The sequence below is a fragment of the Phytophthora sojae genome (assembly GCF_000149755.1).
Source record: "Phytophthora sojae unplaced genomic scaffold PHYSOscaffold_1, whole genome shotgun sequence".
Classification (NCBI taxonomy): Eukaryota; Oomycota; class Peronosporomycetes; order Peronosporales; family Peronosporaceae; genus Phytophthora; species Phytophthora sojae.
The window spans coordinates 2092760-2113233 of NW_009258115.1; the positions used below are offsets into that span (position 1 = coordinate 2092760).

The 20474-nt window shown below is 55.7% G+C and overlaps 4 protein-coding genes across 4 annotated transcripts; 2 read left to right on the top strand and 2 right to left on the bottom strand.

Moving 5' to 3' along the window:
- Positions 1-1041: 1041 nt before the first annotated feature.
- Positions 1042-1512, bottom strand: PHYSODRAFT_320949 (hypothetical protein; the record flags this gene model as incomplete). The annotated part of the gene is made up of 1 exon (XM_009516087.1): positions 1042-1512. The coding sequence occupies one exon, from the start codon at positions 1510-1512 to the stop codon at positions 1042-1044; it is 471 nt and encodes a 156-aa protein (XP_009514382.1).
- Positions 1513-3596: 2084 nt separating this feature from the next.
- PHYSODRAFT_320950 (hypothetical protein) lies at positions 3597-7016 on the top strand (the record flags this gene model as incomplete). The annotated part of the gene is made up of 8 exons (XM_009516088.1): positions 3597-3879; positions 3921-4070; positions 4132-4227; positions 4269-5209; positions 5270-5489; positions 5587-6381; positions 6450-6836; positions 6973-7016. 8 exons carry the CDS (start codon positions 3597-3599, stop codon positions 7014-7016), a joined length of 2916 nt encoding a protein of 971 aa, XP_009514383.1.
- Positions 7017-12469: 5453 nt separating this feature from the next.
- Positions 12470-14491, bottom strand: PHYSODRAFT_257369 (hypothetical protein; the record flags this gene model as incomplete). Its single annotated transcript, XM_009516089.1, has 5 exons — positions 12470-12596; positions 12730-13013; positions 13173-13260; positions 13288-13853; positions 14006-14491. The coding sequence occupies 5 exons, from the start codon at positions 14489-14491 to the stop codon at positions 12470-12472; spliced, it is 1551 nt and encodes a 516-aa protein (XP_009514384.1).
- A 5286-nt stretch (positions 14492-19777) lies between these two features.
- Positions 19778-20453, top strand: PHYSODRAFT_320953 (hypothetical protein; the record flags this gene model as incomplete). Its single annotated transcript, XM_009516090.1, has 5 exons — positions 19778-19883; positions 19954-20052; positions 20123-20233; positions 20304-20414; positions 20443-20453. 5 exons carry the CDS (start codon positions 19778-19780, stop codon positions 20451-20453), a joined length of 438 nt encoding a protein of 145 aa, XP_009514385.1.
- Between the last annotated feature and the right edge of the window lie 21 nt (positions 20454-20474).

A 20474-nucleotide genomic window follows, 5' to 3' on the forward strand; every position in this document is an offset into this window, starting at 1 on the left:
GAAGGAAACTCCAGCGGGACTACGGCTACGCTCGGGCATGTGCAGTAGACCTCCAGAGGAAGGCCAAACGGGCTCGCTCGGAAGAGCAAACCCGGAAGTGCAACGAGTTGTCAGACCGGCTCAAGGCAGGTTTCAACGTTGGGGATGCAGTCTGGCTGTACATCCCAAAAGTGCAGCCGGGTCTGAGTCGAAAGTTGGCCCACTTATGGCATGGTCCATTCAGGATCGCCGAAGTGGTTGACGAGTTCCGGGTGAGGCTCAAGGTTGAGGACACGGGTTACCGTGTAAACCCTTGGGTTCACATCAGTCGACTGAAACCCCGGGCGTTGTATCCCAGACGGCCTATAATCCAACCGGAGATCGAAGACAACGATGACTTTGACACAGCACTTCTTCCCGAAGACAGCTGGGCAGCGGACAACGAGAATGACGAGTACGAAGTGGAGAAGATCATGGATCTCAGGTGGAACAAGCGTACGCGGACGTCCAAACGGGCACGAGAGTATCTCATCAAATGGAAGGGGTACGATGAGCCTGAACGGATACCGATGGCACAGCTGAATTGCGGAGCGCTCTTGTATGAATTCAGTCAAGGGGCGAAAGCCCGAGCGCGGTTCCAAGCCATGCAGGCTGGGGACAACCACCCTAACATACTAACATACAATATTGGGAGTGGTCAAGTCCGAATGGGGCAATCCCAATTGGGAGTGTTGATCCCAGTTGGAGATTCCCAGACGGAGACCCGAAATGCCTGGATATGATTGTGTGAATTACGGAAAATTGATTGTGAATTTGTATGGAGCGGATCTACGATGGAGTTGTGACTACGGAGAGTAACCTGAGCGAGATTGGGGTTTTCGATGACGAGTGTATGAGGTTGACTATGCTGCCCTGAAGGAGGTGGCAAAGCGGCAAGAGAGGAACAAGACTGCGCCCAAGGTTGAACCGACCTGGACAACCTGACCGAAGAAGGAAATGATGAAGACAGCGAAGACATTAACGGTGATTGTGGAATTGGAGTGCTACGGTACAGATATGCAACTACATACAGGACTGCCGTGGATGCTGGACGGGCTGGCCACTGGGGCGCAGGGGCGAGTTCCTCGCAGAAGACGCTGCGCTCTCCTCCTCCTCCTCTTCCTCCTCGTCGGCGTCGTCGTCCTCGCCGGTGCCTGCCTGGTCGTCGACCTCCATGGTCTCCTCGGCCTCGTCGACCTTGCGCGCAGGGCTGCCGGCCCTAGCCGGCACATGGGCCTCGCCGCTAGCATCCAGACTGCCGCCACCGTTACCCGCGCCCGCCCCCGCACCCCCCACTGGGGGCGCAGAAGACGGGAGTCGCGCTGGGATAAGCGGCGCGTCGGCGCTCGATGCGGGGGCGTCCTGGTGGCGCGCGGATTTCGTTGTGAGTGGAGATTTCGTTGCCGCAGACTGGAAAGAGAAATTGATGAAAAGTGACCCGGTTGGGACAGGGCGCAAAGAAGAGACGCGACAGTTGGAGTTGACTGAAGACATCCCCGGCTGGGGCGCCCACCCATCTGGGCTTGCTCGGATCGTGAGATCTTGTCATGATCGATCGTTTCGCCGAATGGACTCTGCAATGGATCGTAACAAGAGGGGCGGTTGACACAATGGAATTGGAGATTTTCGAGGATTCCCCGAGCCGCGCCTGTGATTGGTTGGCTCAGAGGCTCACTATGGGAGAGGGAGGCGGCAACACGTGGCGAACGGGAAAAGCGGATCCCGGCCGGACTCGCGTTGGCAGTGTACAAGGTTTGGTGACCCCAGATGGAGATGTCCCCAAGAGCGGACCCCGGCTGGAACCAAGTACCGAACGAGAGGCAAAACCCAAGGGAGCGTAGAAGTGCCTCCGACTGGAGGCCGCCTGCTCTCGGTGCACTGTACAACGCAAGAGGAGCCCGACCGGATCGAGTGAAGACCCAGAAAACCGTGAAGCTGTCCAAGACATCCCGGACGTGAAGCCCAAGTGGAGTGTGATCCCGTTTGGAGATAATCATGAATCCCGGGTGGAGATACCAAGATACCAAGATACCATCCCAGATGTGAAGATCCATTATACAAAGTCCAAGATGTTTCCGACCGACCAAGCCGACCAGCCAAGATCTGTTCGGATTCCGTGGAACATTGAACTTCGCTTGCGTACCCAGTGATGATTATACTTGCTGTAAGTATGCTACGAGGGACCGCGGACGATTACGGCGACAAGACCATAGAAGGCAAGTCAAGATGGAGTGCATGTAAAGACTGACAGAAGATAGCCAGGCAGACAGAGAGAGACCACAGATAACAGATAAACAGAGTTCGTTTTGCCAAGGATCGCGCAAGTGAGTTGGAGCAGCCTACCGGGCGTGCATTCCCGGAGGACCGACTAAGTCTACGTGTGAGGGCCCAGCAACTGTGACATCTGGGTCGAGCTCCCGCAACCAAGTCCAGTCCAAGTTGGGGTGAGTACCGGGCGACAACCCGAGGTTGCTCCATCCCATTTCATTTCCTAGTTGCGGTTGAGCTCGTCCAGACCAGGAAGGCCCCGCATTTCATATTACCGATTACCTTGTCACCCCGGTTGGAGTAGCCCCGTGTGGAAAGTATTGATTTAAGTGCTATTTTGTGATAGGAGGTAATTGATTGTTTTAGTTTCCTCAGTACTCGAGGGTGGTGCGCGTGAGCCAAAGCCGACCGGGATCGACCAGTGTCCTCGAGTCCGGCTGGAGTTGACTGGAGTAGTGGCCGACCCTTTCACGGTCCAAAAGAATAAGGAAGGGCTACGTGTTTGTATATAACTCTGTATCTGTTTGTATTGTTTGGTTGTCTGAGGGCTGTCAGAGGCGACGTCCAGGAAGGTTACGTTCTGCCCTGCTACCTAGTGACCTACAGGTATCAAGACAACTCATCCACGGTTGAAGACCCCTGGTTACAAAGACAAACGAACCCACAGGGATTGTTCACAAGGACACACGCCACCCCGGTTGGAGTGTACATCTAGGTGTACTATCTCCGGCTAGGGTTTGTTCTGGGTGCACTCCATTCGGGAGTCTACACCCGGGACGCGCCAAGCTATACACCTGGGCGGTCAGGCGTTCACCCGCCTCGCCTCACCATCCTAACTTCGCTCCGCGGAACACAGCCGAATTCCAGCTCAGGTCTTGTCGCACGGTGTACAGCCGGGTCCGGGTTCAGTCTTGGCCAATCAGAATGGCGGATTCAAACGGGTCAGTAGTCAGGTGATGAACGGTTGAGGTGAAACCCCGTTCAGTCTCGTCACAACCGTCCCTTCCAGTCATGGTCTGTCATAGAGGAAATTTCATCCGAGCTGGCACATCATGGCTGGGCCGAAGTCTGACGGGGCTGAGCTTGAACGCAGTTCTGAAGCGCGGACAGTTGGCCAACTGCCACACTTGCGAATGCTTCTGCGCCCTGTCCCGTTTGGTCAGAAACTGTCAAATCTGCGGCCAGACTCGTCTCCAACCGCAAACTCCATTCCAGCTTTCCGTATCATTGCAAAATCTTCTTCAAACTTGCGGTACCGACGCACGCACACCAACACGGCAACCTCGCGGTCACACGAGCGGCACAGCAATATGGCACCGGCAGGGGGCGACGCGCCAGAGGCACGCACGCAGGCGGACGACGCGCAGGAGCGCGCCAGTCAATCGGGGGACGCCGGCAAGGCGTCTAAGCCGCAGGCAACACCGGCGGAGGCGTCTCCTTCGGGCAACGAGCGTCGGGTGCACTTCGCGGACAACGACGACGACAAGGAGGGCGACAACGGCGAGGGGCACGTCGACGCGGATGGCGATGAGGTCACGGAGGGCTCCACAGCGGATACAGAGGCCAAGGAGAGTGATGATCGGCTGAAAGCAGGTCGAGCAGGCTGAACGCAGTTTTGGCTACCTTGAACGCAGGCGATAAGGCCTTGGGTGAGCGCTCATTCCTCGCGCCTGGGTGGCGTGAACGTCGGCTCGTTTCGAACGCTGAATATGCAGGTCTCTCCGCGTCCAAGCTCGTTCCTGCGTCCAGCTTCCACTTCGTTGACGAGAGTGCTCAGCGTCCAGGTGCCACCTCCCATCGCTACCGATACGCCGCTCAGAGTGGTTGGAGTCCCGGCGTCTGCAGACGCGGTTCACAATGGAGCGCGTTTTCACGATGGATATGATGGGCTGGAGGTGCTGCAGACTCTCGAAACTCTCACCGACGAGGACTACAAAGACCGTGAATCAGTCATTGGGCCAATGTGCGTTCAAGCATGCTAGACGTGCGACAAGGTCTCCCGTCGGGCATAAGCCTCGCGTCCATGTTGAAGTCGTTGGTCCTGCAGCGTGAGTTTGCTTCGGTGCTCAGCGTCTTTCGGGCTGAACGACTTGCTGAACGCACTTTCAACACGATATGGTTCCTTAAACGGCTTCTCAACAAATTCCGGCAGCTGAAAGTGGCGATCGAGTCAAACGGCCAGACCTCTGCACAGCACACACTGGATCTGTTGGACGTGAATGAAGGTCTTCGACGCGAATGGGCTGTCATGGAAGTGTACTGGAAGGAGGAGGTTGAACGCATCATTGCGTCCAAGCGGGATGGGGAATCTGCGTTCAAGCAGAATTTCATCCGTCAGCAAGAAGACCACCGGCACACACTGAATGCGCGTGCCGACAAAATTGCCGAACTAAAGAACCAGCTACAGACGTCTGAAGCTTTGTGTGAAGTTCTGCGTCGGGAGATTCGCGAGAAGACATTGGGCGCATGGGCATTCAGCGATTTCTTGGGTCGAGAACCGCAAATCACGGTAGCAGGGAACTGGAAGCGCCTTCAGGAGCTGTTCGGACATATTTCGGATGGCACTACGCCTCCTTCTGGCTGGATTACGAAAATCCACGTGGTGGCCATCGACCAGCCACAGTGTGTCTGTGGCGACTACGCGGCTGAACGCAGGAAAGCCAATTGTGGCGGCTCTGCGTCCAAGCTTGTTCCCCCGCTCAAGAAAACGGTTGATGTCACGGGAGGGAACGCGGGGTCCAGCAAATCCAAGTCCAAGCAATCTGCGTCCAAGGGTAGTCGCAAGAAACTGTGGGATGAGTTCCTGAAGAAACTCCAGCTGCGTCGAAGCAACTATCGACCCAGTTCGCAGTTGGCTCTTCCAGCGTCGTCCAAGCTCGCTCGATCTGAGGATGAAGCGCGAGAAGCTCTCCCGGGGCCTCAGGTCTGACGAAAACTCCGTCATGATTTACGCTATGTGATGCGGAACGGTTTCACCTACGAGGACGCGAAGGAACTCGTGAGAAGAGAACGCGTCGTTCACCCGTTCATTCACCATGAGCCCCTGGTCGAGATGCTGGTCAGCATTATTCGGAACGACGGGCTGGACGCAGTTCCCTGGACGATTTTCGTTCCAGAGATGTACTACCTCAGCGCTGAAGTTCGGCTAGAAAGCATGTGTGACCGGGGCGAGAAGCCCGACCGTAGTTTTCGTTGGACGAAGAGTATGTTCAGATGGACTCGAGCTACGCCCTTCCAGTAGCAGCGGGGATTCCGAATACGAACAAGAAGACGATGTTGAACCTGACGATTTTGATACAGCGTCCAAGGTTCCTGAAACTGTGGTTCCAGTGAAGCAGTCGTCTCCTTCGGCCAAGCGCAAACTCGACATGCTTGAATCGGGTGCGGCCAACCAAAAAGAAGGTTCAAGGCTTCGCCGCTCGCCGCGGAATCAATCGAAGGCCAAACTAACCCAGTCTGGATCTGCGGTCAAGAAAGCGCGACTTGCGGCCAAGGTCATCGAGCAACTGACGGAATCTCCACGTAAGGCCACTGCTTTGGCGAGAATCCCGTTCAAGCGTCTGACATTGGAACAGCTGAGTGTGATTGAAACCCCCGATCCAGCAACTACCACGTCCTACAGGTGCTCCGGGATCAAGATGTGCTTCTATCAGAAGAAAAGCAAGCCTCAGACTATCGGGTTCCCGAACTACTCGCCGCAGAAATGTGACAGGAAGTTTCTCGAGGAACGCTGGAGCATGGAGCTGTACGTGACGCTCTTCCCAGTGAACTCGCGGGGCAAGATGATCAAGAAAAAGCCCCCCTGGAACGTCATGTTCGCTGAGCGCACAAAGATGCTGTACTACCATGACGCGTCCAAGCTGAGTGCTGATAGCATGCGCGGTCTCAAGAACCACGTCGGCTTCATGGAGAAGTTCTGCCAAGCTTGGTGGGACCTACTGCACTGGATCACGATCAACCTTGAGCGCGATGCTGCTTCTCAAAGACTCTACAAGCTTCGCCGCAGGCGCACATACTCTTTGATCCGCCGATACAAAACCCATCTCAAGAAATTGCGCAAGATCAAGGATTTCCCTGAAACGCTGTTTCAAGAACGTGGGATCTGGCCGCTGTCCAGTGTATCTGCAACTGGATCTGGGAGGACTCTCGCGTCGTTATTTCAGACGGCGAGCCCAAGCCCCTGCGTCAGCAACTGGTCGAGCTGGACGAGCGTGAGCCTGCCCTCACTCTTTGGGCGACTGCGGCCGACGAGGTTGAACGCACCAAGTACGTTTCAGCCGCTCTGCGCGCCAACCGCTCGATTCCACTCCTTCAGCGTGCTCGCAACTGGATCGTCCCTGACCGCTCAGACATTGAGCCCGAGGAGGAGGATGACGAAGACGACGACGAGATGAGCGAAGTCGGCGACGAGAACGAGGAATACGATGAAGAGGTCGAGGAGGAGGAAGTTGAGGAGGGCGACACGGCCAGAGAGCGATTTGTGAATCGCTGGCCGCACTTCCTCAACCCGGACCCTGGACGCGGCTTTAGCATTACTCCATTTGCATGTCGTAGCGTAGCCACTCAGAGTTCAGGAATACATGTTTCCACACCTTCTTGTCTGTTCTCCACCTTGATTAAGCCTTCTTCAATCTTCGGCGTTCAATCATCTTTTGTTTGAAACGGGGTTTCAGCCACGTCTCTCAGTTCTCATTCCGGCACTTCTCCACCGAAGTCACATCAACGCGTAGCGGGCTGGCCACACTCCACTTGTTTTATCCACAGCGTAAATAATTCCATAATCCAATCTCCACGTCTCCACTTCGTAATGTCCACCGTCATCATCATCTGCGTTCAGTCAAATCCGCGTTCAGACATTCGTCTGCGGTCAGGGTCACTCACTCTTATCTTATGTGTACAGTCGGTTTCAGGGGCAGGTTCAGTCACTTTCACACGTTCAGCGGTCTGCAGTCAGGCATGTGGGCTCAGCGAGAGCTACACGCCTGGATGATCATCCCCAGCCTGCATGGCCTGGAAGCGGGCTCGCGCCTTAGCTCCCTGATTGAACTCATATAGCAGGGCACCGCAGTTCAGCTGAGTGACTGGTAGCCACTCTGGTTCATCGTATCCCTTCCACTTGACTTTGTACTCCCGAGTGCGTCGAGAGGTCCGAGTGCGCTTGACCCAACGCAGATCCAAGATTTTCTCCACTTCATATTCGTCGTTCAGAGCATCAGGCTCCCAGCTGTCCTCAGGCAGTAAGGCGGCATCGAAATCATCGTCCTCAGCTACTTCCACCTCTTCAGTCGGACGTTTGGGAAACAGTGCTCGCGGTTTCAGACGGCTCACGTGCACCCAGGGGTTCACGCGATAACCAGTGTCCTTCACCTTGAGCTTGACTCTGAAATTGTCTTGCATCTCTTCAATCCGGAACGGGACGTGCCACATGTGAGCCAACTTCCTGCTCAGACCTGACTGGACCTTGGGTATGTAGAGCCAGGCGGCGTCTCCAACCTTGAACCCGGCCTTGATGCGGTCAGACAATTCTTGCCATTTCAGGGTCTGAGCCTCTGAACGCAGTTTCTTCGCCTTTTTCTGTAGGTCCTCCGCACAGGCTTGAGCGTAGCTGTAACCACGTTGCATCTTGCGACGCCACTCGTACGCGCTGCGCTCCGGCACACTCGATGGCTTAGGCCCGAGCATCGCTGAGAGCGTCCCTTGAGCATCCCAACCGTGGACCAAGTAAAATGGCGTATCAAGCCTGGTCGCATCAAAAGACGTGTTGAGCGCGAACATCAGCCGTTCAGCGTGCTCGTCCCAGTCACTCTGGTCTGATTCAGCGACGTAGGCTCGGACACTGCGAATCACTGTCTGGACGGACCGTTCCTGTTGGCCATTTGCCTGAGGGTGGTAAGCCAGGGTTACCCGCTGTCTGCTGCCAAGCAAATCCCTGAATCGGGAAAGTACTTCACTCATGAACCTTGGGTCCTGGTCATGACGCAACTTGGAACTAGCGCCAAACTGTCTGAAAACACGCTCTTCGTACGCCTCGGCCACGTCCTGAGCAGTTGTCGAGCCCATCGGCTTGCACATCACATAGCCTGAAAATGCATCCTGAAACAAGAGCAAAAAAGTATTTCCGCGTTCGGACTTTGGAAGGTGCGTGACGAAGTCCATGGACACCACTTCGAACGGGCGACTAGGCTCAATGTTGCCGGGCGAAGGTCCTGAGTTCAGAGGTCGTCCCTTGGCGGATGCGCAATCAGTGCACTCCTTCACGAAAACTTCCACATCAGCGTCCGAATAACTTCATATTCAGCCAGCCTGCGCTGAAGGTTGGGCTGGTTACAGTTTATCAAACCTTGAACCTGCTGAATCACGATCCTTGAGTCACCAACTGCGACCAGGTCCTCAACTCCTCGTTCAGATGCCATTTTCAGCCCATTCAGCAGTCCATGGTACTCAGCGTCGTTTACAGTCACATCTTCCAGAATGAACCCACGTGCGTCCAGGACTTCCCAACCAGGTAACTGCCAGAGAACACACCCGCAGCTCCCAAAACGCGTTGAAGTCTTGGTTGCACTATCGAAGCTGAGAACCACACCTTGATAGTCTGATTCAAGCACTTCAATGCTGACCGCAGGTGGCTTCTTGACGCGTCCCTTGGCTGAAATCAGCTCTTCCACGACTGCGTCCAAGTGTTTACGTGGAGTGATGCCTGCCCCCAATATAGCAGCAAGGCCATCCTCGTCTCGTTGACCGCGACGAATCACCAGCGACCACCTAGACAGTTCCAAACCCCATTTCAGACAGCGACCTTCGATGGAATTCGAGTTCAGCAACCATTTCAGCACTGAGTACCGCGTATAGATCACTACAGGGGACGCTGAACCGTAGATCAGTGGTCGGTACAATTCCAGATCTCTCAATAATGCCAACACCTCCTTCTCCGCAATGTGGTAGCGCAGCTCGAACTCGTTCAATATGCGTCCAGTGAATCGCACAGGCTGAATCACTCCATCATACATCTGACCCAAAACTGCGCAAGCAGCCCATGGATTAGCATGTGGAATGATGACGAATTGCTTCGTGCGGTCCGGGTGACGCAGCAACGGGGTTGAGACAATCTTGCGTTTCAGGATCTCAAACGCCTCTTTTGCGCGCTCAAGGTTAATGCCTGAACGTACTTGCTCCTCGGTCAACTCATAGAGCGAGGCGACCACCACTGGGAGGTCCTCGATGAACTTGTTGTAGTAGTTCAAGCTCCCTAAGAAAGTTTGGACCCTTTTGAGCGTAGACGGAAACGGCAAGTCTTGAACGGACTTTGCAATCTTGGGTGTAGCTCGGATTCCTTCAGCGCTGATTTCATGGGAGAGGTATGGAATGGTCAGCTTGCCAAACTCACTCTTTGGGAGGCTCACGGAAATATTCCAATACCGAAACCTGAACAAAAGTGCGTTCAAGTCACCACATAGCTGGTCCCAAGTCGGAGCACCACGAGCAATATCGTCGATGTAGGAACTGCGTCCAAGCACTGGACCCATCTGCGAGGGGGCCAGGATGTTACGCTGAAACACCGTCATCTCATCGGTCAAAACGGGGACCACAGGCAAACTGCGTTCAGAGTCTTCAGCGCATGTGCGTTCAGGGTCTTGACCGCGTGTGCGGTCAGTGTCAGGTCCATCCTGTTTCAGGAATTCCAGTACATCACGGTCGACGAGAGCCTCTTCCTCGGGTGGCAGACGCACGAATCCCCACAGGCAGTTGTTGATCACAGCCTGGTAGATGAGGGGCGCGTTCTTGAGTCCAAACGGCATCCTGATCCACTGGAAGTGCCCAAACGAGCAAATAAACGCCGAGATCAGCTTTGCGCGTTCAGTCATCAACACCGCCCAGAAGCCACTAGCCATGTCCAGACTCATAAACCACATCGCCGACTCAAACCCAATCAAAAGATCGTCGATCAGGGGAAGAGGGTACCGCGACAGCTTGATAAACTCGTTCACCACGCGGTAGTCAATACACATCCTGATATCGACTCCGTTCTTCTTGAGTACGATGACGATCGGCGAAGCCCATTCCGATTCAGAGTGCTCAATCAGTCCCGTTTCAACGAGTTTCTTGAGCAACTCATAAACCTTGACCAGCAAATGTGGAGCAATCTGTCGCGCACGCTGATCCACTGGCCGCACATTTCCCACATCCAGATCGCAAACTACACCTCGAGCAGGAGCTGGAGCAGCATTTCCGTCGCCCAAGAAAATCTTGCGATGGTATTTCAAGATCCTCCTCAGCTTCGCTTCCATCTCCGGCGTCGAGACACCTGGCTCGCCGACATCTGCTTCATCAATTTTGCACTCTGGACTCAGGTCCTGGAGTTCGGGCAGCATGGCTAGCTGATCGCGCAATTGAGCCACCAACTCGCTGCCCTCACGAACATACACAGTCGGTTCCAGATCCAGTTCTTCTGCTGACACACGCATGACTCTCGCGTACTCTGCCTCTAACTTCCGTACTGGCGCACTCGCAGAACCCTGGCTCGGAAAGTCTGAAACTGCATCTTCATCCAAATCTGCGTTCAAGGCTTTTTGCTGATCAGCAACGTCTGGGGATCTGCGTTCAGAGCTTGTGTCGTCCTCTGTAGGCACGGCGGTTATGAAAGCACTCGCCACATGACAAAGGCCTCGAGTGTCGACACTAGCATCTTGAACGCGGGATTCTTCATCTCGGTTCGGCTCAGTCTGCACTCCAACGTCTTTTGTCCTGGGCTCAGCTGCGTCCAGGCTCCGCTCACCAGTATCTTCTTCGATGAAGGTGACTCGCATCTTCTTGGACTTCTTGTTCACCTGCACCATCCGAAACTTGAGCGGTGCCAGGGGTTGGCCGCAGCATAATTTTAGATGGCCAAGGATACTCCTTCCGCGGAACACAAGGCGGTGCTTGATCGTGCATCAGCTCAAGTAGTCGATCAGCGCGCATCTGCGCCTGGGCGGACAGAGTGTTTTCATAAATGAGTTGTTGCCACTCCTGATACTGCCTTGTGCCTGGCCGCACAAATCGGCCATAGTGCGGGAAGAATCCATACTCAACAATCCTAGCAATGTCAGTACCCGTATCAATCCATATCAACTTGTCCGAGACGTTCACAACCTTGGCCGCAGTCGGCCAGGACTTGGACGCATAAATGATCTTGGTCACCCATCGATCTCCACGCTCAGCCCAAACAACTTCACGCTGAGGGTTGGATTGTCCATAGTGAATACGCACCACAGCACTCCGTCCCGGTTCAAGGAACAAAGTCTCCGTTGGCCGCACAGGAATATCTAAGCCCATTCGACTGCGATCAGGTCCACCGTACATCAAAATCGTTTCTTCGTCTGGAAGCTGAACTAGCCCTTCTCGAGTCGGCAATCGCACACCCGCACTGAACATGAAGTTCATACCAAGCAAAACATCCACTCCTTCGCCAATGTTTGCGACCTAAAGCCTGAAAATGTAAACCACTCTTGGACCAAGCGTGATCTTGACCTCTGCATGTGCTGAGATGTATGTCGGAACGCCTCCCAACCCTGAAACCTTCATCTGTTTGTGCGTCCGGAGTTTGAGCTTCAACTTACGCGCAAAGTCAAAACTCAGCATGCTCACAGACGCTCCAGTGTCCAGGAGGATCTTGGTTCAACAGTCATTCACAGCACCATGCACCATAGCAACCTCATGCGCATCCTCGGGTTCGTGATCGTCCCACCATCCGTAGCGTTCGCCCGGCTGAAGTCGGAACTCAATCGGGGTATCTGAATCAGGACACGTTTTCTGAACGCACATTGTCTGAACGCAGGTTGGTTGAATCAGGGGGTGAAATATGAAACACGGTCATGCATTGTTGGTTTTCTTGGTCATTTCTTCTTCTTCTCAGCTCTGGGCCGACTTACACTAGGGCGCACAACTCTGGGGTCTACTTCAGCCCGACGCGTTCTGGAACCCCTTCCAGCGGGCTAAATGGTTTAACGGCTTCTTCCCAGAGTCGGCATCACCAGTCTGGGGTGCGTCCAGAGTCTGGTCGTTGAGTGCACCTTGGCGGGTCATTTTCTTCACTGCTTGGATAGCTCTCCAATCTTCACACGAGAATCCACGATGGAACTGGTTGCAATCTGGGCATGGGTTGGCGCGGCAGGCTTCAGTCGGGTGACCCTGTTGGTGACAGCGGTCACAGATCAGGTCTGCCCTGCAGTTCTCCTTCGAGTGTCCAATCCTTCCACAGCTCTCGCAAGTCCTCTGCCACGGCGAGTTGCTTGAACGCGGTGACATTGGCCTTGAACGCAGATCCGGGTTGCCTGAACGCAGGTCTGCATTTCGAAACTGAGGTGGAGGACGCCATCCTTCGGCATCCAACACACCATAAATCTCCTTCGTGCCGTTCTCCACCTTGAACACGGGTTGTGTCTCAGCTGGCACAGATTCACTCACACTCTTCTCTCGTCCCTTGGCGAGCGCCACTTGAGCGGCCGGCTTGACTTCAACATCCGGCTCTTCAAACTGGACACGCCGTTCAGGCTCGGAGTCTGAATCAGGTTCTGAGCCTTGAGCGACAAAAGCGCGCCCAGGCTTTCGAGCCTTGAAACGGCATTGCGGGTCGTTGTCAGCGCGGAAGTCACGTCGTGGCGGGGAGTGTCATAGCCTTCCTCGCGCCAGATGTCCTCGTGGCGTCTCAACGCATGCTCGACTTCGCTGATACTCTTGAACTTCTGTCCCTGCAGCGCGGTCTTCAGCTGGGTATCCTTCAACTTCTTGATGAAACGACGAAGGTGTCACTCCCGATGCTTGGATGACCTCTGGAACTCAATCTCAGCCTTGACCGCAGCTGCGTTCAGCCGGTAGAAGAACTTGCGTGGAGTCTCGCCTGGACGCACTTTCATGGTGTAGTAGAGCTCAGAGTAGGAACCAGTCGTACGGCAGTACATGACCTTGAACCGACGAGACAACTTCTTCCAGTTGTGCCTAGTGGACTTTGGTAGCTTAGCGTACCAGTCCCTGAGCGACGAAGACATTCGTCCACGAAGCTGGCGAATCTTCACCTTGTCCGGCCAGGAACCTTGGGCAGCCATGTCGATGAACCTATCCCACCAGCCAACACGTTCATTCACGGACGCATCTTCGCTGAACTTCTCAACCGCATTGTAGTTGATGTACGGTCGATACGTCCAAACGGTTGTGCCTTCCTTGGTCGTCGTCGAGGTGGTCAGGTCCAGGTCGAAGTCGTCGCTGGAACTGCTACTGTAGTCACTGGAGCTTGAATCGTCATCACTGGAGTCCGATGAGCTTGAGTCGGAGTCGTCTGGGTCAGAAGACGGCGGGCCTGCGTCCTCCTTGGTACCCCTCCGGGAAGATGATCTTCTGGACGCAGATTTCTTGGCCACACTTTTCTTGGCCGCTGATGACGCTGAACCCTTGGCCGCAGATTCCGACTTGGATGCAGAGCTCTTCGACGTCGGCACAGTTTTCGTCCCTTGGGAACTTCCGGCAGTTTCCTTCTTCGGCAGACTCGTACCCACGGTCGCACGTAGCTGGGCAGCACCGACTTCGGTCGTGTTCTTTGATGCACATAACCGGTACCAGGCACCACACCATCATTGATTGCACCACTGGATACTTGATTCAAGGTTGTCGATTGAGGGACAGCCGACGTTTCAGCCTTGATTCCGGTTGCAGGGTGAGGGGCCGTCGTTGCGCGAACAGCCTGGACCTGGGAGAGGGTTGCACGCAGTTCGCGGTTCTGGTCGGCTAGGAACTTCTGGCGGTTCAGCGTAGTGTCGCGTTCGAGCTCCCGTTCCGCACGTTCTCGCTCCCGCTCCAAGAGTACGTTCTGAATCGTCTGTTGCACGGAGTCCAAGCGCTTCTTCATCTCACCGTCGGCTTCATCAGCGCGGTGAGAGCGCTCCGCTTCGGCGCTGGCGCGTTCAGCATAAGCGCGTTGAAGCTTGGCCTCGGCCGCGTTCAGGCGTTCCTTCCAGCGGGTCTCAAGGTCTTCCCGGTCCGCTTCATACTGCTGCTTCGCGAGCTCAGTGGCCACTTCAGCGACGTCTGGACGCGCGCGCAAGAGGTGATCCTCGTGCACTGTCGCGTAGTCCACTGGCTCAACTGGGCCGGAGTACGCTGGGACCTCAGGGTACCATTCGGCTTCACGCGATCTGCGTTCAGCCTCCTCCTGGGCCCTGCGTTCAGCCTCCATACGAGCGGCTTCAGCTTGGGCGAAGGCGCGATCAGCGAAAGTCTTCTACGCTTGAGCCCGGGACACTTCCTCCTTCATCGCGCGGACTTCAAATCTTGTGCTGCCTGCGGCGGTGCGAACCACTCCGTTCGCTACTGCCGCCGTCGCTGCAAGTTCTGCAAGCAATTGCACGATGTCGGTCAATGCGAGTTGTTCCAGCGCTATGAGAAGCTCGCCGCATTTGTCAAGTCCAATGTTGACAAGTCCAAGTTACCAGAAGACCTCCAGGACCTCTACACGCCGAGTGATTTAAACTCGGTGGCCCGCCAACACTGACTGGGTTGGATGATACCGGGCTACCACAGTCAGCCGAGCCGGCAGTAGAGGCGAAATTTGTGTTTGCCTTTGTGGGTGAGGCAGGAAGGCCCGACGACCGAGGAGAAGACGACGTATTGGATTGTGAAAACGATGGACTTGATTGTGAGCTCGACGAGAGTGGAGAAGAAAGCCGAGCAAGATTGTGCAGTGCAGTTGCAACTCAGCGATCGACGGATGTGACCACAGCCACCAGAGTTATGAAGCTGCTCCCTGGGAGCGACTCGGCTGGTGGTCGTCACAAAAGTTTGACCGCCGGGTTCGGATGAGAGCTCTCGTTATGGGAGCAGTGAACGATCAGCGTACGAAGATATTGCTCGACACCGGTGCGAATGTGTCGGCAGTAAGCGAAGGATTCGCGAAGAGGCTGCGGTTGAAGCGGTTCACACGCCAGGATCAGCAGATCGGCGTTCAAGGTATTGGGAAAGGCAAAGTAGCGACGATGTCACGAGCGATGGTGAAGGTGACACTCGGCTGGGAGGTCACGTATGAATTTGAAATATGGATCCTCGATCACCACGCGGGAGTCGAGTTGATTCTCGGTACGGACTTCATGATTCTGGTTGGGATCCGCCTGGATCTGTACAACTCGGTGGCGAAGTTGCCAGATGAAGTTGTCCTACCTCTCGTGAAGTCCCAGAACTCAGCGGATGAACCGAAAGGGGGCCTCTATATCACAGACGGCCAGATCGATCGGTGAATCTCGAGAGCCGAGTTCCCACCGAGTTCAGGCTGATGAGGAATCAACCGAGTCATGAAACACATGACTTCTGGGTACGCCGGACTAAAGACTGGGTACCGACCGTGGTACTCGACCGGCGGAACCGAGTGGTTCGAGTTCGCCTGACCAACCTTAAGCCGACTTGGACGTGGTGCCCAGCACATTTCCCAGTGGTTGCCTGGGTGTTACCGCCCGATGGTTATGTCAGGCTGCACTCGGCGAAGTACAAAGATTGGCAAGTCATGGCCTACGAAGCGGCTATGGATAAGGATCTGCTGCAAAAGGAGCAACAGTGGCTGGCTCGACAGCCGTCAGCTGTGGACTGTAGAAACTACCCTGAACCGAAAGGGGTGACTACGTGGTCGTCTACCAAGAAGCGGGATTCGACACTGATTTGCGCCCAGCAATGGGAGAAGTTAGCCGAGGCCGAAGCAGTTTTCGATAGTCCACCCTCGACTCTGACAGAGCTGGCGAACTCGGCTACCGCTACCCTAGCGCCTGAGGAAGTAACATTGAGCGCGGAGCCTACTGCTGACTTGGTCAATGACCTGCCTAGTCGAGCAGAGGTCCCAGTGACGGCTGGTCAATAAGCGCCCAGCCAAAACGCCTGTGCAGCAGATGAGTGTGGAAGTGAGCAATCCAGCGATTTGTCTGACTGGACGATCATCGATGACCCCGGGCCCAAGCCGCCGAGTCCGAGGCTCGAAGATGAGGTCGATGTGAGGAAGGCCTGCGCTTACGTTACCTTCTGGCAGCCAAGTTCGAGGAAGAGACAGATAGCCGAGGCGACTCGGTAGGAGACTCAGCCGAGTTCGAACACCAAGCAACGAACTTGGAGCTCGAAGACTATGCTCGCGAGTTGGCGTTCCTGCCCGATTTGACTGAAGCAGTGTCGACGCAGCGCCGAACGTTCGGAGCTCGGCGCACACTCGGCCATAGTCTACTCGGCTGGTGGAAGTATTGAAGAGCCATGAAAAGATCATAATCTCCAGTAGTAATGCCCTACCTCCACCAGCATACGGCGTAGTGTGCGACATCGACGTACAAGGGCATCCGCCAATCCGCCAACGAGCCCGCCGACTTCCGCTGAAGCATCTCGGCAACTTGTACGAGCTGCTCAAGGCGTTGTTACGAGCTCGGCTAATCGCCTTCTCGGACAGTCCATGGGCATCACCCATCGTGATTGTCCTAAAGAAGAATGGGGTCGACATTCGGTTGTGTATCGACTACAAGCTGGTAAAAGCGATTACGTTGCTCATGGAGTACGCTATGCCGCTGGTGGACGATCTCCTCACGGAGTTGGAAGCGTACTTATGGCTCTGCTCTTTGGATACTGCTAGCGGTTTCTGGGTGGTCATGATGACTCGACGTGCGCGTTGGATCTCGGTTTTTCTCTGTGGGCTTGGCCACTTCGAGTGGCTGCGAATGCCCCGATGATCTTCCAGCGCCTTATTGATAACGCTCTGTGGGGTTACGTACAACCCAAGGGCGGCTGGAAGGCGTTTGCCAAACGCATCCAACAAGCGGAAGCCGCCTCAGAAGCTCAGCGGAAACGACGCGCAGCCGACATCGACTTTGAAGCCAGTGGCCAGACCAAGTTTGAAGCCGACCGCCGAGCTCAAACTGAGTTTGACCCGTTGGGAGAATTCATTAACAGCCCAGAAGCCGACATGTTCAGGACGGGTGAACCTGATGAATCGTGCCTTGCGCCGGTTTTCGACTGGCAGTCGTTTGTGGGCGATATCTGCTTCGGTGGGCGGACATTCAACGATTGGTTGGGAACGCTTGACCAATTGCTGCAACGCTTCACTGAATGCCGCATCAGCGTCAGCTTCCCGAAAAGCATCTTCGTCCAGCCTAAAGTCGACTTCCTGTCACATGGGGTGACCTCGGCTGGAATCCAAGCCGACCAGAAAAAGATGCTGGCGATAGCCGGGCTGCCGTTCCCGACGACGAAGAAGGGGATGCAAGCATTCTTAGGAGCGCTGAACTACTACGGCCGGTTCATCCAGAACCTGACTGTAAATGGGGCAGTCCTCTACCAGCTGAAGGACGAAGACTTCGGACCCGGCGGTGATCTGACGGCCGCAAAAGCGGCGTTCGCCGAGTTAAAACAGAAGGTGGTCGACGCACCCATACCCCGCCACTTCAACTCGGCTGAGGACGTCCACGTTATGCTATTCGCCAACGAGTGGGCTCTGAGTAGCACGCTGATGCAGCTCCACGACGGGAAGCTCGATCCAGTGCGGTTCTGCGGCCGAGCCCTCAAGGATAACGAACTCGGCTACCATCCCGCCGAGAAAGAGGTGCTCGCCTAGCTGCAACTCATCAAAGTGTGCCACACGCTGCTAGCCGGGAAGACCATCCACGTTTACACCCGCTACTCAACCCTTGAATGGGTGTTCCAGTCGAAGTCTCTCTACGGTAGGGCAGTCAGCTTTGCGGTACTGCTATCACCGTTCCACCTAAAGGTCAAGCGGGTCCGCGAACGGGACACGGATTTCGCCCAGTTGCTCCAAGCGTCCATCACGCCGGCAGTGGGATTGGACGAGCTACTAACGCATGTCGCTCCACCGTCCAAGAACTCGGCGGTGGTCCGCATGGACCCAGAATTGCTGTATGCGCATGTGCCCCGAGACTTCAAGGGGCACGTCCTGTCGTTTGACGGATCAGCGAAGATCGCTAAACACGGCGGGTTTGGGAGTTGTTCTTGGGTCCTGTGGCGTTTGCCAGACTGGAACATTGAGATCGCTGCGAGCGCGCACCTCCCATCGACCACGGTGAATATAGCCGAGTACACCGACATGAACAATGGGGTGACCTCGGCCATTGAGCGCGGGGTGACGGATTTGATCATCGTGGGCGACTCTCGGCTTGCGATCCAGCAATCCTTGGGGGTGATCGCGTGTAAGAAGGAGGCATTGCAAGTCGAGTTAGCACGCCACAAGAAATTGGTCAGCAAGCTGAATTCAGTTCGCTACCTCCACGTAGTGCGTCTCTACAACTCGGCTGCTGACTCTTTAGCGACCGAAGCACTGGAAACCAAAGCAGGAAAGGTCGTGCTAAGCGCCGGACGGAAAGCCGAGTTGAAGACCCTAAACAGGATCTCTGAGGTCCTGTGCGTGGACACGGACTCGGCTGCAGCCGCGGCTGAGGGTGTCGAGATGGCGGCCGTGACAAGGAGTCAAGTTCGCCGAGTCCGTTTCGAAGACGAAGCAGCAAAACACTCAGTCTCGAACCCAGCTACGAATGAGGAGGCTGAACGTAATGACTTTGAACGAGATAGCCGACCTCCGCCCGCTAGACAGCGGGTGACGGGAGAAGCCGAGTTCGGTAGCGCAGCACCACCAGCGAACCCAGCTGAGCTGGTAGCCGAGCTCGGAGAAGCCCGGGAGCTCAACGCCATGAACATCGATCCGGTAGTGGTCCAAGCTGAGCGCCGCTTGCGAATAGCAAGAGCTCAAGACGAGGAACAACGATGCGCCGACTTGAAGATCTATCTGAGAGGGGATTATGCGCAGCTCACCCATCGCCGAGCTCACAACGCTGGGAAAGTTGCCGACGAGTTTGTGCTCAGCGAAGACGGGCTACTGTACCGACAAGGCAAGGCCAGACCCCCTGGCGAACTCGGCGAACTGGGCTTATCCCTTCGACTGGTGGTTCCGACGACCATGATAGACGAGGTCCTGCAGAACTGCCACAACTCCATCGATGGAGGCCACCAAGGGATCGTGCGGACATACCACAGGGTCAGGGCCGACTACTACTGGATTGGGTTGTACGCAGATGTGGTCAAACATGTCCAAGCGTGCGAAGACTGCAGTACCAGTAAGAGCAAACCGCACCTGAAGGGCTATTCACCCGGCAACGTGGTGTCTGAGCGACCGTTCCACGTGGTGTCGATGGACTTTGTCATACCACTGCCGAAGACTCGGTGGGGCAACACTGCACTCCTGTTGTTTCAAGACCACTTCACCGGGTTCGTGGTTGCTAAGGCGATGAATGAGACTGGAGCACTTGAGGTAGCGAAGGCCTTCGAAGAGAACGTGTTCCGGAGGTTTGGAGCTCCATCGCTGGTACGCCACGACAGAGATCCCCGGTTCATGAGTGAAGTGTTCCAGAAGTTCGCGGAGATGATGCAGTCCAAGTCGAGAGCGACGCTGGGTTACCGGCCATAAGCCAACGGGTAGTAAGAACGCTGAGTGAAGACCATGGTCCAGACTGTGCGTGTGTACGTGGAAGACCCTCTCCAAGATGACGTAGCCGAGGGCAGCCGACAGGAGGGAGACATGGAGGCCTTTCCGAGGATTTCCGCCGGTACGGTTCGTCTGGGTTGGTGTGTCAGGACGTAACTAGAGCAGCGCAACCCGGAGTTGCCGCCTCCTAGGCCGGCTTGCTATCGCCAGGGCCAGAAACCGCCCTACGGGCGCCACGGTCACCAGCCGACAGGAGGGAGACATGGAGGCCTTTCCGAGGATTTCCGCCGGTACGGTTCGTCTGGGTTGGTGTGTCAGGACGTAACTAGAGCAGCGCAACCCGGAGTTGCCGCCTCCTAGGCCGTCTTGCTATCGCCAGGGCCAGAAACCACGGTACGGGCGCTACGGTCGGCAGCCGACAGGAGGGAGACATGGAGGGAGACATGGAGGCCTTTCCGAGGATTTCCGCCGGTACGGTTCGTCTGGGTTGGTGTGTCAGGACGTAACTAGAGCAGCGCAACCCGGAGTTGCCGCCTCCTAGGCCGTCTTGCTATCGCCAGGGCCAGAAACCACGGTACGGGCGCTACGGTCGGCAGCCGACAGGAGGGAGACATGGAGGGAGACATGGAGGCCATTCCGAGGATTTCCGCCGGTACGGTTCGTCTGGGTTGGTGTTTCAGGACGTAACTAGAGCAGTGCAACCCGGAGTGCC